Source organism: Trichoderma harzianum, assembly GCF_003025095.1.
Source record: "Trichoderma harzianum CBS 226.95 unplaced genomic scaffold M431scaffold_2, whole genome shotgun sequence".
Lineage (NCBI taxonomy): Eukaryota > Fungi > Ascomycota > Sordariomycetes > Hypocreales > Hypocreaceae > Trichoderma > Trichoderma harzianum.
This window is the reverse complement of record NW_020209250.1, coordinates 2,964,762-2,979,893: the sequence shown is the minus strand read 5'-3', so window position 1 is coordinate 2,979,893 and position 15,132 is coordinate 2,964,762. Positions and strand designations below refer to the sequence as shown.

The following is a 15,132-nucleotide window of genomic DNA, read 5'->3' as shown; positions in this document are numbered from 1 at the left end:
GACAGATGGATGGACATGCTGCAGGCCATTGTTCTCTCAGGACGTGCATATCGAACGATTGCTCCTCCGCACTGCTCCGTACGTGCCGCCATTAGGCGATCTCCACCACGGCACACGAAGAAAAAAGAAAACTTCAGCTGCTCGTATTCTAGTCGTGGGATAAATGCAGCTGTGGTACGCAAGGAACTGAGCTGGGATGCATGATGAGCTGGCAGCAAACTCCGTCCTCTCCCTCGCACCCACGTCCGTTCACGCTCTTTTTTTACGTAGCAATATTGGTATGTTGATGTTACCCTCCACCGTAGAGACGCCAAAGAGCACCGACTCTGCTTGGCATTGCTGCGTAGTTAGGAATTGACTAAATAGTCATTGACCAAGAAGATATGAGCGTTACAGCATCTATCATGTTGTTAGCCGGCTCAATGGGACTCATACGTACGCCTTGGTCAATTGCATTTCTTCTTCACTTTTGTCTTCTCCTCCCGCCATCAGCTCTTCAGTAAAGCAACAGATCAAATAGAGAACTCCACTGCGGGTCTCGATCTTTAGAAGCAAAGCCCACATAGTGTGCCCATTTCGCCCATCGTAAAGCCCCGATACCCCAGCATAATAGCTGAAAAGTCGTGGCACCAGTATCGCTCATGGGTCTTTCGTAGTATACGAGAATATGCATAAGTGTGTCCCGTACGCAGAGCCAGTCGCGATGGGCACTTGAGCCTAGGGTTAATCACAAAGTTAGCTGACCCTCCAAGCTAAAAAGGTAAGCAGCGTCGGGACCTGAGAAGGATTGGGGGTTGGAGAGGCTGAGAGGTCTAGAACCCTCCTTGCATGAAGGTTCAACTGTACCCGCCCAGTGATGTTGCGTTCTGACTTACAAGCTCACACATTCATTTGTAAAACTTTGGTTGTGCATTAGTAGTGCTCGACACTCTTATGCCTAGTATGAAGGGTCCTATTGCAGTGGTACTTCAATCTAAGGCCAGCATCCTAAAGGCAGATTCGGACATCAAGGTAGTATTTTGCTGGCGGGTAATAATAATAAACAAATGAAATGCACTGTTTAGTTGTACTATGCTCGGCAAGGCTCGGGTTTGTTGCTGTCCTGGTAGCGGATCTGTCCCTGGCTGAAAGTAGTATATCGTAAGGTTTTCAGATGCTCACGATGCTGACATGGGTAGTATCGAAATGGTAGCATTAACCAGCCGAGGGCGAGGACCCTTCGCACATTCTGCCCTGAAATGGTTCAGGAAATCTGATGTGTGCCAGGCACAAAGCGAACTGCAGCCTAACGTGTGCATGCATATCCAGCCATACTCGCTCTGGCATTTCCACCTTCTTTGACTCAACAGAGTTGCATTCAGCCAGCCTCAGTTCGGGTATCCCAGCACTCCCGTCCTGGCTGGGTGAAAGTGACAGGCAGTTCTGGTCTGTCCGACGATACTATTTCCTCCTTGCAGGACGACAATGGACCACAAAGCAGCTAGACGGGACATCGGCACTGGTCTTGGCAGTGTGCTTTGTTCAAAGCGCTTGTATGCTAACTGTCCGTTACCATCCTTCAGCTCATGACAACTTGCAACGCTGCTTACATTGGCAGCGCCGTGGCGCATCTTTTTCGGGAACAAGGGATGGCAAGCAACAGGGGCACCTCTCAACCCGATCTGGTGGACTTCGGAGAGTAAGACCCCTGCGGCCTGAATCGCAATGCTGCGGGTGGTGAGTGGGTGTCGTCCGAGAGAGATTGTGGAGGCTGGTGGTGTTTAGACGTCAAGTTGTCGTATGGTTCCCAACGGGCAAGCGTGGCTTCGACAATGTGTATATAAATCCCCGGCCCCTCGTCGTCATTTCACTCGAGATCTCATTCATCACCAGTAGCCGCCTGTCTCAGCATCCTGAATAAGGAGTGATTGGCTTACACCAGCTTCTCTTGTCTCAGACCTTCTCCAGTATCATCACAATGGCCTTCTCCCGGTCCCTCGTGGCCGCGGTTGCCACGTTCTCGTTTGTGAAATCCACACAGGCATGGAACGTGGAGCTGCCTCCTTGCTTGGATGAATTCAAGCCCTTTGTCGCTTCCGGTTGTTTCCAAGATGGCACACCTGGTACCCCTCAAGCTCTCATCTTCCGCTCATCTTTGTCCTCTGACAACATGACTGTTGAGCAGTGCGTTGCTGACTGTAAAGGTATGTTTGTTGCCTTCGACTTCATCTGACGTGGGACTAACACTCTTCTTAGGCAACGGCTTCCGTTATGCTGGCCTCGAGTATTATGGCGTCTGCTTCTGCGGCAACACTGTAGATGGTCCTCAGGTTGATGACTCTCAGTGTACTTTTCCCTGCAACGGCGACAAGTCCGAGACATGTGGAGGAAACAATGTCCTCTCTGTCTGGCAAGATCCAACATTCCCCACCAAGGACGTCACCATCGGCGACTACAAGGCTTCTGGTTGTTTCACTGATAATTCGCAACTGGGACGTACCCTTTCCTGGTCCGCTGATGTCGATTCATCCACCTTCACCACTGAGAGCTGCTTGGCTGCCTGCGAGAAAGAAGGCTTCCCATTGGCCGGAACTGAGTTTGGAGGCGAGTGCTGGTGCGGCAATGTTCTTGCGAATAACACTGCCAAGGTAGATGATTCGCAATGCAATTTTGCTTGCAACGGAAACTCGTCGGAAACATGTGGCGGAAGAGGCCTCTTGAACTTGTACATTGCCAAGGATCTGGAGTCCTTGGAGCCCTGCGGCTACATTCCTCCCAGCTCCACGGTTCCTCCTCCGCCTCCTACCTCCACGAGTTATCCTCCTCCGCCTCCTACCTCCACGAGTTATCCTCCTCCTCCTCCCAGCTCCACGAGTTCTCCCCCTCCCCCTCCTCCCACCACGACTACCTGCACGACCACCACCAAGAGCACCAGCACCACGACCACCAGCTCCGTGTGTACAGCCACCGTCACCACTCCTCCCACTTGCGAGTACAAGTGTGGCAAGTGGTGTTTCCCTCCTCTGCCTGATTGGGGTAACGAGAAGGATTGCTTGAAGGCCTACGCTACTTGTGTAGCCGGCACCGCCTCTTGTTTCATTCAAGCTGGATTCCCCGATGCTCTCCAGTGCTTCAACTTTGGCGAGTGGTGCGGCAACATTCAGAAGTACTGCGGCTCGACGTGCAAGTACGGCAAGTGCTCCAAGGGCGATTGTTGGAATCACAACCCCGGCCAGGGCGGTAGCCTTCCCAAGACGTCTACTACCGTCATTCCTTGCCCTGTCACCACTACATCCAAGCCTCCGGCTACCACGACAAAGCCCTCCACCTGCCCTCCTCCTCCTACCAACATTTGCACACAGCCCTCCAACTCTAAGTACGGATATGGCCCAGGCAAGCCTGTCGGTGGAATCGATCTGCCCATTGTTAGCTGCAATGACATCTACAGCGATTGGCGCAACAACCCCTTTAAGCTGTATATTGACCAGAACAGCCGCAACTGCCCCTCATATCCCCCTTCACGCTGCGGCAATGCTTGCGCCGATGCCTGCAAGGAGCAGTACGACCAGTGCACAAACGTCTACCAGAAGGGCTGCCAGGATGGCTCCAGCGGCCGGTGGAAGCGTAACGAGGAGACCAAGCGCTTGCTCGGCATCAGCCAGTTCACCCAGAACTGGGGCTTTGGAGATAACACTCCTTCCAACGCGGCCAAGAAGTGCCAGGCCCAGTATTCTGACTGCTTGGCCGTTAACAAGAATGTCAACCCCAAGCAGCAGTGCAAGACTTGGTGCTATTAAAAGCGTATTTCTTTGGGTAAAAAGCCTGGCGAGGCATGGTGTATATCATACAGGGAATAAAGGGATTCGGATTTGGGACAAAGGGTTCATAGCGCCGTCGATAATGACAATTGGCTGATGCCGTAGATATCCTGACTTCTTGGGCTTCTCTATTGAAGCTTGGAGGTTGAAAGAATTGAAAAAATTGGATTTAAAAATAGTTTCCGTGATCAATTATGATAGTCGTGGAGCACAGATGTCTCAGAATCATCGGCTTACACAGGCAGGAGCACTAGATTCCGTCCGACAGAAGGGCAACAGCCGAGTGAATGACATCGTCCCGCGTTTTGTGATTGGTCTTTGACGACTTTGTTCACGTGCCACGGACAGAGTTTGTCGTCATTAGGTGCGGAAGGTAGCATGATGGGAAGAGCATTCGTTCGTTCTTGCAATTTGGGTTTTGGATAAGTGTCAAAATTCACGGATAGAAATTATATACAATATCACACTGCTACATATAGCGATCTAGACAAGAAGACATTGGTGATATTTTAGCTGGAAGACACCTGTGCATGATATCTGTCGTGCTGTCATACATACATCACCAGTACTCGCCGCCTGCAGCTCCAGCTCAGCAGTTCCGGGCAAACCATTGGATGTAGATAGGCAGCATTAGCATTGCCGAATAGAGACTTTATAGACTACCAATCTTCCCCCACGGATATTATATATCCGACGGAGCGCAGATATCCACAGCTTCTGATCTAGTTTTGATTTGAGGAAGAGTAGATCTTGGACACGCGTACTCCGTGGTACAATATCAATGTAACTGATACAAGCTGATCTCCGAAATGCCCCTCATTAGCCGATCGATATCACCATAGCATTTCAACTTCGATACAACTCCGCCCGCGAATAGATTTCGAATCTACATTTACCCTGTACTAGATAGCCACTTCACGTGGCATTATTCCTAAATTATCGCCTCGCTTCTTCTCAATCCCTCGCAAAGACATCGCGTTCTGTATAACCCATCTCAAGATTTGTCACAGATGCCGGATCGCACTCCCCTTTCAGCCAAATAGCCGTGAAATCGTGGATCTCAAAAAGCAACAATTTGCGGCAAACGCCCATATCCACAAGCGAGCCGCCGCTCAAACCCCACATCAGTGCAACGCCAATTCCATTAGCACGCGGCTTGGCCCTTTATCGCCGATGTTGAAAGTGTTGGTCAATGTCTCCTAAGCGGAAGATGGGGGGGTTTTTGCTATCCGTCTAGCCGCACGAGTTGCCAAGAAGCTGCTGCAGTTGCTCTATCAGGTACCGGCAGTGGTGGGGAGGGTCGGAGTAATGATGCTAGCTCAGGACGGGGCCAACTAGAGCGGCTCTCGCTGTCCACAGCCAAATTTCGCACTACCGATTACGAGTACTCAAGTCTTTTCCAACTGAAGCCAACGCTGAGCTTTTTGTTTACTTATTTATTCATCTCTTGTCCCTGTCACCGTTGTTTCCGGGCACTCTCGTCTTATTTTCTAACCCTCTTCTTTTTCTGATTTTTTCTGCGTCTTTGTTCAGAGATCAAAGATGGGCAGTTCATCCGGTTTGCTGGCCACGCTTGGCGTTGGTGACCCATCACCGGCCGAGTGGTGCCAAATCTTCTTCATTGTCAGTGCGGCCAGCATTTTCATGCTCGCAGCAGTCCCGGAGCATATGCGCAGGGCCTTGCTAGACTACGGTGCCAGGAGGGCAAAGCCCAGTCAACCTTCCGAGAAATCCAAGGCTCCGGAACCCAATCAAGGGGTCTTGGACGTCCTGACAAGCTATGGCCAGGTACCTCATTCATGGTTCATACACTTCTACATCACATCGCTGTCATGGTCTATTTTCTGGGGCTATCAGTACTTGTCCAAGGGGTCGTTGATGCGGACCGTGGCCGAGATGCAGCACTCGTCTGCAGTCAAAAGTCAAACACCGGAGGTTGATCTTACCGGGACGCTGGTGGCGTGGATGTTGATGAGCTCCCAGGGAGCAAGAAGGCTTCTTGAGTGTCTCTTTGTCACTAAGCCGGGATCATCTCCAATGTGGTTTGTCCACTGGGCTCTTGGTCTGTCCTACTACACGGCATTGGGTGTCTCCGTCTGGATTCAGGGCTCAGGTTCGTTTAATGGGCTCTGTCCCTACTCTAGTTGAATGGTCAACATGGAAGTGAAACTGACGGGGCTTTACAGGAGCAATTCTTCAATCGTGGGAGCACCCGCAGCTAATTCACTTCACACCACAAGTTATAATTGGGGCGGCAGTCTCTGGATGGGCAGGTGCTCAGCAGCACCAATGCCACAGCTACTTGGCAGGACTCAAGAAATATACGCTTCCCAACGAGGGCTGGTTCAAATACTTCATTTGCCCCCATTACACATTCGAATGCCTACTCTACTTGAGCCTTTCCGTCGTTGCGGCACCGACAGGATGCATCTTGAACAGACCAGTCCTGTGCTCATTGATCTTCGTCTTGGCAAATCTCGGCGCGACGGCATATGGAACAAAAGCTTGGTATGCCAGCAAATTCGGGGCGGACAAGTTGGTGGGGAAATGGATCATGATCCCCTTTGTATTCTAGGCTAGTTGGCGCATCGAGCATCGAGCGTACTTTTTATCTCTTGTTGAAAAGACCTAGTTTGGCTCCGACTTTGGAAACTTTGAGGACGTCGCGATATGTGAGACTGGTGCGGGTCTGCCTTGGATTTCGACCGCTGGCAAACGCCTCGGCATCTCGAAGCAGGGTCCAGTTCACAATCGTATCGGCGGATAGATCAAGGTCCTCCTTAATGTCGGATATCCCATGCAGATAGTCTGTGTAGAGAGTGTCTGTAGTGATGAGAAGACTACGAGGTTCTTGGATAATGCGCCAGGCAGGCTCGGGATCAAGGGCACCGTCCTCTTTGCTGCGGTACAGATTCAGGCAGAGGCTTGCGCCGAGGCTGACGGTACACACAACTGGCCAGTACGCAGCGCCATCCTAGGGTGGATGAGCATTTCGAAGCTGCCAAGGATCATCTACTTTGCCATAATACTTAACTTATGCGGCATGATACCAATACCGGGAGGATATTCGTTGATGAGGACATGATTCGGGCGCTGGTGGGGGCTCTCGGCGAAGATGTGTCTGACACCGTCGCCTTGGCCGTCATCGGAGAGCGGGAGAGACAGTAAGTGCGATATTACGGGTGTTTCAAGCCAGGAAGGCAGCGGCGCATCGAGGAGCTTGTTCTGGACGAGATCGGACGGCCAAGTCTGTAGACGTCGATGCGTGAGCTGTTTCCATCGCGGACGAGGAGCAGCGGCGATCTGGGTGCGGCGTCATCAGCGAGGTTGCACCATAGCACCCGTCATGGCAGCAGCACAACACGCACTCTATCAAGAATCAAGCGCTCTTCTTCCTCGCTGATAAAGTTGGGCAAATAATAAGCCGTCGACGGAAGCGAAGTGATTCTGGCAGCTTCGAGAGAAGAGGGAAGCCACGCGTCGCCGATGCCTCGGGCTGCCATCATAGGCAGGACTCGGGACTCGTGCAGGCAAAATGTCGAGCAGGAGGAGAAGCTGCCTTGAGCTGCGCCAAGAAACCCCCCCCAATGAGCGAGACAGCCTGTTCGGAAGAAGAGTCGCGAGGGGATGGACTGGCTTGACTGGGAGAAGATCGAATCGAATGGTCGTAAGAGGGGACGATGGGGTGATGAGCCAGCGAATAGCCACATCGAGTTAGGGGGCTGCAGCGCCTGTTTGCTCCCTCGCAGCAGAACGGATGCCGCTTAGGGTTAGCCGGGCAGAATTAGTCCCGTGTAGGTGTAGGTTGTGCAAAGTTCAAGCAATTGCACGAATGTTGTTTATCGGCGTGCAGCGTTTGGCGTCAAATCGCGTTGAGCCGCCTCCGGGCAGTCGGACGCCGCCAGGCTCTCCATGCTGTACTGGTGCTATCTGGTGCACCGCTGCTGGACTGATGGGATCAATGGATCCATGGATGCGTGCTGCAGGTCGCACCAACGAGAGCAGGGAAAGAAAAAAGAGCGCATTTGGTCCATTGCAGCCACGGCACAGCGCGGTCGGATGCGTGCATGCGTGTGAATATGGGCGGGCAAGGATGCCGTCTCTCTCACTCTCTCTTGTTCCTTTTCTTTTTCTTCCTGTCCAAGAGGCGAGACCGCCCGTATTTCAAGCCCAGACAACCCGAGGTGGCCTCCCAGGACTGCCGATGCCGCCTGCAGCCGTGATTGGCAGACGGCGGGGACCGCTGCAGCACCAATGCGTGAGGGCCTTTTGGGGGGGAGTTTTAGAGGGTGGCAACGCGGGATGGCAGCTAGACAGGGCTTGACAGGGTTTTTGTTTAGGCTGCGACTCCGCTGTTTCGGCCGCACAACTGCACCGCGAAGGCGCTGCGCCGGCTGGAGCGGCTTGGGGCGACGGCCAATCAGGAGGCGGCAGCCTAGCCTAGCGCTGCTGGCTGAGTTTCGCACCAAGTCCCGTTTTCAGGCTCTTAGTCTGCGGTGTGTGTTGTCTGGTCGGGTCTGTTGTAGTCATGATGTTGTATGTATGTTGTCTGGTGTGCTTCATTCAATGTTGATGTTGCTCGTGCTTGTACTAGCTGCGTTGTTCCCTCTAGCCTGCTCCTTCTCCCGGCACGCGCTGGCCCTCCGTGATTGACTCGACGCTCTGCCGGCTCGTACCAGCACGTCTTACTCGTGGCGGTAGCAGTACCTCGCTCTGCCGCTGTTGCTGGTAGCACCGCATCGATGCCTGTACATGTTCCGCTACCAGTCGCGACCGCCCACCCCAGCTCCCAGCCCCCGGCAGTTTCGTGCTATTTTCCCAGCTCTCGAGCCCGCTAAACTGCTCCGTACTCCGTGCCCTGGGCAGCACTACGGTGAACACGCTTCGATTGAAGGTTGAAACTCCAGTCTTTCTGCTTTCTTGAAAAAAAAAAAAAAAGCATCGACTCATTCCCACGCCGCCTGTTTTCGCCGCCCGCCCCATCGGCCCTCATCGTAGCAGATATAATTCCTCTTTCTCCTTCACATTGTTTATCCCCCCCAGGCGGCCGCTTCCGTGCCGGCATACTGTAACGAGCTTCGCCACTTTGCCAGCTGCTGTCGTGCCTAAAATCCCCCGGCTGTCCAATCCATCTCCGCAAGAGGCCATTGCCAGCAGCTCTGACGTGGCGGTCGACGTGACCAGATCAATCGGCCTCTTGCCCGGCTCGCACGCTGCCGAATCTCGTTTCATCTCCATGATGGTGGTAGCCGTTGGCAATTCTCGAAGATAAATGTCATGGACGCGCAGAATGCTGCCGAGTCCGACACGCCCAAGCATGCTGGCGCTTCCCCTCAGCAGCAAAACAAACACGAGCGCCCGCGACGAGGCTCTGGCTCCGACTCGGATCCGAAACCGCGTTCGTCTTTGAGGGCCTCGTCGCCCTCCAGGGAGCCCAAGCTGAAGACGAGGGAGTCATCGTCGCTGTCGTCGTCGACGGCCGCTCGAATCGACGACGTTGCTGGTGCCGACCGCGACTCAGACGCCGAGACGATTGTTCTGCCTGGCAAGGATGGCCATTCGCCCTCCAAGGTTCGAAAGGTGAGGCAGGAGGACAGGAGCGAGAGTGACGCCGACTCGGCCAGAGGCAACGGCCAGCCGGCTGCCAGTAACCAGGGCGACAAGAATGCAGCTGGCAACCGGCCCGTCGAGGGTGTCAAGAAACGGCTGCCGGGCCCTGTCGACAAGGACCGCCAACCTCGCAGCAAGGACGGCGCTTCGAGCGGCTTGAGTTCTGCCCCGACATCGCCTCCCCACAATCACAGCCAGCTCCGTCAACAGCTCCCGCTTCCATCTCACCGCCGTCGGCGATCTGACGCTGTCGCTGCCGCATCACCGTCAGACTCTGAGGGCACCCACGCCAAGCCAGTCTCCTCGTCCCTGCGTGACAAGCTAAAGTCTGGAGAGCGTCTGCTGCCGCACAAGCGAAAGGCTCCCAAGGCCGAGTCCGACGACGAAGCTGACCAGCGAAAGGCTCGCCGCCAGCGAACCACGAGCGTCACCCTCGACACCGGGCGGACGCTCAAGGAGACCAAGCCGGCCTCGAAGCAGTCCCATCATGACCCGAGGACTCGGACTCGTTCCATCTCTCCACACCCCCGACAGCATCGTAGAAGCGTATCGACACAGCTACCCGCCCATCATCTTTCTAGCAGCCTTAAAAAGAAGCGTTTACCTCCCCCGCTGCATTCAGCAGACTACCACTCCGACGAATCCTCGGCCAGTGGGAGCCCTCATCCTCGGAGCGCCAAGCTGCGAGGCCTTGCTACTCCCACGGTGCCCGAGTCTCATGCCTCGCCCGTGAAAATGGCACCTCACAAGAAACACCTGGATGCACACGGTCAGACTTTACTTGCCAGGGCCTGCGCACGTGGCGAATACGACAGTGCAAAGAGGAGGCTCAGTGACCGACCTGAAGACCTGAATGTAGCTGATTATGCCGGCAACACGCCTCTGCAAATCGCAGCCATTAATGGTTGCGAAGATATCGTCAAGCTTCTCATTGACGCTGGCTGCAATTTGGATTGTGTCAACTACGATAAGGACACACCTTTGCTGGATGCGGTCGATAATGGCCACGTTGCAGTTGTAAAGCTACTTTTGGACGCTGGCGTCAATCCACGAAAGGCTAATGTGAATGGGGAGGAACCTATTGATAGAGTTACGGACGATACTGAACATGGTGACGAAATCCGCGCATTACTTCTCGCGGCCAAAAAGCGACAGGGCGAAAGGCGCCGCACTTCTGAAGACCGTCATTCTCACGACTACCACGACGCAAGAGACTCCCACGCTCCCGACAGCCCTCGCCGCTCTCCAGCTACAACAATGCCAACAAATCGAAGATCAGGGACCGTTCGGTCCACCAAGACGAGGAACGACCTGCTCTACATGCCTTTGGACGACAAAACCCTCCGGCAGGCCGCTGGCCGTGGTGACGAAGAAACTGTGGCACGTATTTTACAGGTCAAGGAAAACTGCGACGACCCCGAATCCATGGTGGCTGCCGCGAGAGGAGGCCATGATCTGGTAATCCAGCTACTACTGGGCCTGGGTAGTGCCAATGCAGACCCTGCCCCGGTGAAAACGTTACAAGCAGAATTTGCAACTCCAATGCTCGCAGCTATCGGCCAAGAAAACATCAAGGTCGTCGAATTACTTTTAGAACAGCAGGAATTTGACCCCACGCGAAAATACAAAGGGGAGACGTATTATGAGATTGCCCGCCGTCGGCAAGGATCGAATTGGAAGGAAGAAGAACACATGTTGAAAAACGCGTACGACGAATATAGGCGGACGCATAAGGACTCAGCCAGGGCAAAATCGCCCTCGCGGAGAGACAGGGAAAGAGAGCGGGAGGAAAAGCGGGCTAAAAGAGAGGACGCCAAAGAAGACTCGAGACCGCCGAAACGAAGCGCTGCTAGTCCCTCTCGAGAGCCGAAGAAGCCCTCAGCCCCCAAGTCGGATGCCCCAAGGGAGAAGCGAAGGTCGGATTCTTTTACCGGCCATGGCGGCGACGATAACTCTGCAAAGAGAGGGCCTGGACGGCCACGGAAAGAAGACAACAAGGCCTCAAACGCTTCGGATCGCGAGGCGTCCCCTGCGCCACCTACTCACAAAGTGCCCAAACCGAAGCGCACCGAGTCAGATGCCACCGGTGTCTCGTCTGAAGGAGAGGCTGTTAAGCCGAGAAGGAAGCTGATATCCAAAGGCGAATTGCGAGACGAGCGGGAAAGGCAAAAACGTGGCAGCTTGGCGTCTATCGGTTCATCTGGGGCCAAGGAACCGTCCAGCCCTAGCGAGCCAAGACATGAAGAAAGTGTAGACAAGCCCAAGCTATCCGAGAAATATCATGACCGAACAAAGGCCCTGAAACGCGATGAGTCGAGAGATCGCCTCTCGGTATCGGGAGATGGTGTCTCAAAACGACACCGAAATAGTATTACCCCAGATCGGCCGAGCGACATTGACAAGGACGAAGGGCCGGTAAAGCGCCGGCGACTGGAGGGTGACAGCCAGGAGAAGCGATCCCTGCCAAAGCGACCAGTCTCTGAAGAAGCCAAACCCCGCAAAGGTAGTATATCTCGGGATAATTCTTCCAAATCTTCGGCTCTCCTGCCCAGAAAACATCGCGAGGACGACCCACCAAAGAGCAATCACGATGAGCGGGAACCCAAGCGAAAAGACTCTGTCCGAAATACATCTGGCGAGAAGTCGATACGAGTCAAGCAAGAAGATGACGATGTCGAAATGCCAGATGCGGACAATGTCAAGGAACAGGCAGCACCTCGTGATCGAAGGAATCGAGAAAACGAGGAAGAACAAGCTAAGAAGAAGGAGGCTGCTGAGAAAGAGGACGCTCTCAAAGAAGAGGAACGACGGCGTGCCAAAATTGAGGAGAGGAAGAAGCGAGAGGCAGAAGAGGCTCGTCAACGAGAAGAAGAGAGCAAGAAGCGAAAGGAGCAGGAAGAGAGAGATCGGAAGAAACGAGAAGAAGACGAGGCGCGCAACAAACTTCGTGAGAAGGCTGAGCGTGAACGGCGCGAGGCTGAGGAGGCTGCGGCCCGTCGGCGTGAGGATGAGGCTCGCCGCTTAGAGGAAGAAAGGAAGAAGCTGGAACAGGAGGAGAAGAAGAGGAGAGAAGAGGAGAGAAAGAGGAAGGAAGAGGAGAAGAGGAGAGAAGAGGAAAAGAAGAAGAGGGAGGAAGAGGAAGAACAGAGGCTGCGGGAGGAAGAGGAACGGCTTCACAAAGAACAAGAACGCAAGGCTGCCGAAGAGGCCCGACAACAACGTGAACAAGAAGAACGCAGGGAGCGCGAACGTCAAGAACGTGCCCAGCGGGAAGAAATGGAGCGGAAACGAGCCGCCAAAGAAGCAGAACAGCGACGCCTTCGTGAAGAACAAGAACGGCGCGAGGAACAGGAACGCCTTCGAGAGGAGCAAGAGCGAGCTCGAGTAGAGAAGCTGCCCCCATTGCTGCGATGGCTCTGTACAGCGTCAAATCCCAAGACCGCGGCCGTTGCCGAAAAATTCAAGTACATGCGCGCCCCCCGGTTTGACACGATCCGCCCAGAGACGAACAATACCGCCGAGGGTCGTGAGCAATGGATTCTCAACACCCACATCGCTTTGCTGTTGGGAGAGAAGGATCTGAGTCTCTCTAAATGTAAGCCGAACAATACGCCCACCTGCCCCGTGTTCTTAAAAGACTTTTGCTAACACATTGCCAGATGCTTCCTGGACCCGCGTACCGACTTCTCGACTTGCCAAAGTCAGCCTTTGGAGGACAGAGTGGGTGCGATACACGCTCTTCTCCGAGAAGCTGTGGGAGCTTGGCGAACAGCTTCCTGGATGCTATGGCGACGAGGCACCGCAGAGCTTGAGTTACGACAACAAGGACAGGCTCAAGCAAGACGCATGGGAAAAGTTCCAGGCAACGGACATGTTCTTTGTGAAGGTAAGTTGCACCGCAGGCAACGAGAATTTCTAATCATCAACCTCTCCTGACAATGTAACTAATTTTGACATAGGTATCCGACTTCATGGATATTGTGCCTGGCATTCCACACCTGCGAGGCATTAGATTAGGAGTAGAGTATTGTGAGCTCATGGAAAACGAGCAACAATGGGCATCAGCTTCGAAATGGAAGCAAGACCCGGATGCCGGCCGCTACCACGGCCTCGCCCCACGACATAAATACTATGTCGACGGAGTCATGGTCGGAGAAGAACTGCCAACTCTTTCTCAAACGAGCCGAACTCCATTTCCGGAGACGCGAGTTCCCCGACGAGGCCTGACTCGGGCGTATCCCGAAGATACGGACTACAACGCCCTTTGCCTGACTCAAGGCCTAGGGCATCTCATCAAGGATACAACGAGCCCTTCGCCGCTCCCAAACGGCATTCATTCCTCACCGATCAGCCCAACTTCAGCCCCACGGCCCAAGCCGACCATGAACGGCACGAATGGACACGCTGCCTCAGATGAGGTCAAGGATGAGGCAGCAATGGATAGTGGTATAACTAATGGTATTAATGGATCGACCAGTTGATAGCAGAACTGGCCGGGAAGAGAAAGAGAAATACATGAAATCAACTCATGCTGTACAATCTTGCGCTATCCGACACCCTTTGCATTTGGTTTCCGGTTTCTTGGCTTCCTCCTCCTCCTCCCCTTTTCTATCTCTTTTTTTGCTTTGGCCTTGTTCATGTAAATGTCTATAGACTTGGACGGTGGTGGATTGGACGGGAATGAGGCCGCGCGCTCCCTTGTACACACGCGCACATTACGCACACTTTGACGCAACGCAACGCAACGCAACGCAACGCAACGCAATACGACGTTTTGGTGGCTGGCTCCTTGAGGAGGGAATGATTTCTGTTTTGCTTGACATGGGTCTTGACACTTTTACAGCATGAGCAGAGGGACAAAAAAAGCCTTTCTTTCTTCTTTTCTCCCTTTACAGCTTGGACGGAGTGCTATGGTATGCTACGGTACATTTGGACAGTTTGCTTGTTTATGGAACAGGTCAATGGTTCTACAGAGTCGTCTTTCCTTTTTTTTTGGTCGGACAGGGAGGAAAAGGGAAGCTTTGTATGTGAGACGAAGGGCGTTTTGATGCAAGAGTTTCCAGCAATGCGGCATTGGGCAAGAAGAATTCTTGATGGCTTTTTTTTCCCCTTAGGAGGACCCCGGAATTTGGGTGATGAAGATACATGGACTACAATAGCCTTGTATTAAATACAGTTATGTTTTTTTTCGCTCTTGTACATCTGATGGAGTTGTTCGCGTATATGTCACCTGTAAGTCTATAAGTTATAAGAGCTGTGATGGTATCATTGATCTTATGAGACACAAGCTGTGGCAAAAAGCCATCCATCCATATAAATGCTGTGGCTCCTCTTCCCTAAAGCGGATTGGTCCAAATGGGCTGACATCATTGGCCACCAGGAACCACAAACCAAAAATTTACCCCACCAAATTCCTTCCAAAAGATTCATGCCACCACACACAAACAAGTTTGTGATAACAGACGATTATCATCACAGCTGCCAGCACGACGCCGCAGAGAGTTGCGAGCACACGAACATCGAAGATTGAAGCAAGAGGAAACTCGGGAAATTTATTTGGAATAGCTGATACACACCACCGGCATCATGTCGACGACTGTGGACAAGGTATGATCTCGCCTCCCCCCAGCTTGCATTTTGTTTAATTTGTGATTCTTATCTCGACTCTGAGCTTTTGACTGACATTGGACAAATGTAGATCAAGGAGATTGAGGCCGAGGTATGT

At 53.2% G+C, this 15,132-nt stretch overlaps 5 protein-coding genes across 5 annotated transcripts; 4 read left to right on the top strand and 1 right to left on the bottom strand.

Annotated features, from left to right (window-relative positions):
* Positions 1-1,957: 1,957 nt before the first annotated feature.
* M431DRAFT_75994 (hypothetical protein) lies at positions 1,958-3,776 on the top strand (the record flags this gene model as incomplete). The annotated part of the gene is made up of 2 exons (XM_024922414.1): positions 1,958-2,183; positions 2,236-3,776. 2 exons carry the CDS (start codon positions 1,958-1,960, stop codon positions 3,774-3,776), a joined length of 1,767 nt encoding a protein of 588 aa, XP_024779206.1.
* Positions 3,777-5,339: 1,563 nt separating this feature from the next.
* M431DRAFT_75072 (hypothetical protein) lies at positions 5,340-6,372 on the top strand (the record flags this gene model as incomplete). The annotated part of the gene is made up of 2 exons (XM_024922304.1): positions 5,340-5,910; positions 5,984-6,372. 2 exons carry the CDS (start codon positions 5,340-5,342, stop codon positions 6,370-6,372), a joined length of 960 nt encoding a protein of 319 aa, XP_024779205.1.
* Positions 6,373-6,405: 33 nt separating this feature from the next.
* On the bottom strand, positions 6,406-7,300 carry M431DRAFT_76302 (hypothetical protein; the record flags this gene model as incomplete). Its single annotated transcript, XM_024922448.1, has 3 exons — positions 6,406-6,697; positions 6,832-7,100; positions 7,166-7,300. The coding sequence occupies 3 exons, from the start codon at positions 7,298-7,300 to the stop codon at positions 6,406-6,408; spliced, it is 696 nt and encodes a 231-aa protein (XP_024779204.1).
* Positions 7,301-7,377: 77 nt separating this feature from the next.
* Positions 7,378-8,263, top strand: M431DRAFT_305728 (hypothetical protein). The gene has a single exon (XM_024914186.1). The coding sequence runs from the start codon at positions 7,555-7,557 to the stop codon at positions 8,119-8,121; it is 567 nt and encodes a 188-aa protein (XP_024779203.1). The 5' UTR covers positions 7,378-7,554; the 3' UTR covers positions 8,122-8,263.
* Positions 8,264-8,927: 664 nt separating this feature from the next.
* Positions 8,928-14,105, top strand: M431DRAFT_306045 (hypothetical protein). The gene is made up of 4 exons (XM_024914188.1): positions 8,928-11,844; positions 11,896-13,002; positions 13,067-13,293; positions 13,367-14,105. Exons 1-4 carry the CDS (start codon positions 9,075-9,077, stop codon positions 13,886-13,888), a joined length of 4,626 nt encoding a protein of 1,541 aa, XP_024779202.1. The 5' UTR covers positions 8,928-9,074; the 3' UTR covers positions 13,889-14,105.
* Positions 14,106-15,132: the final 1,027 nt, after the last annotated feature.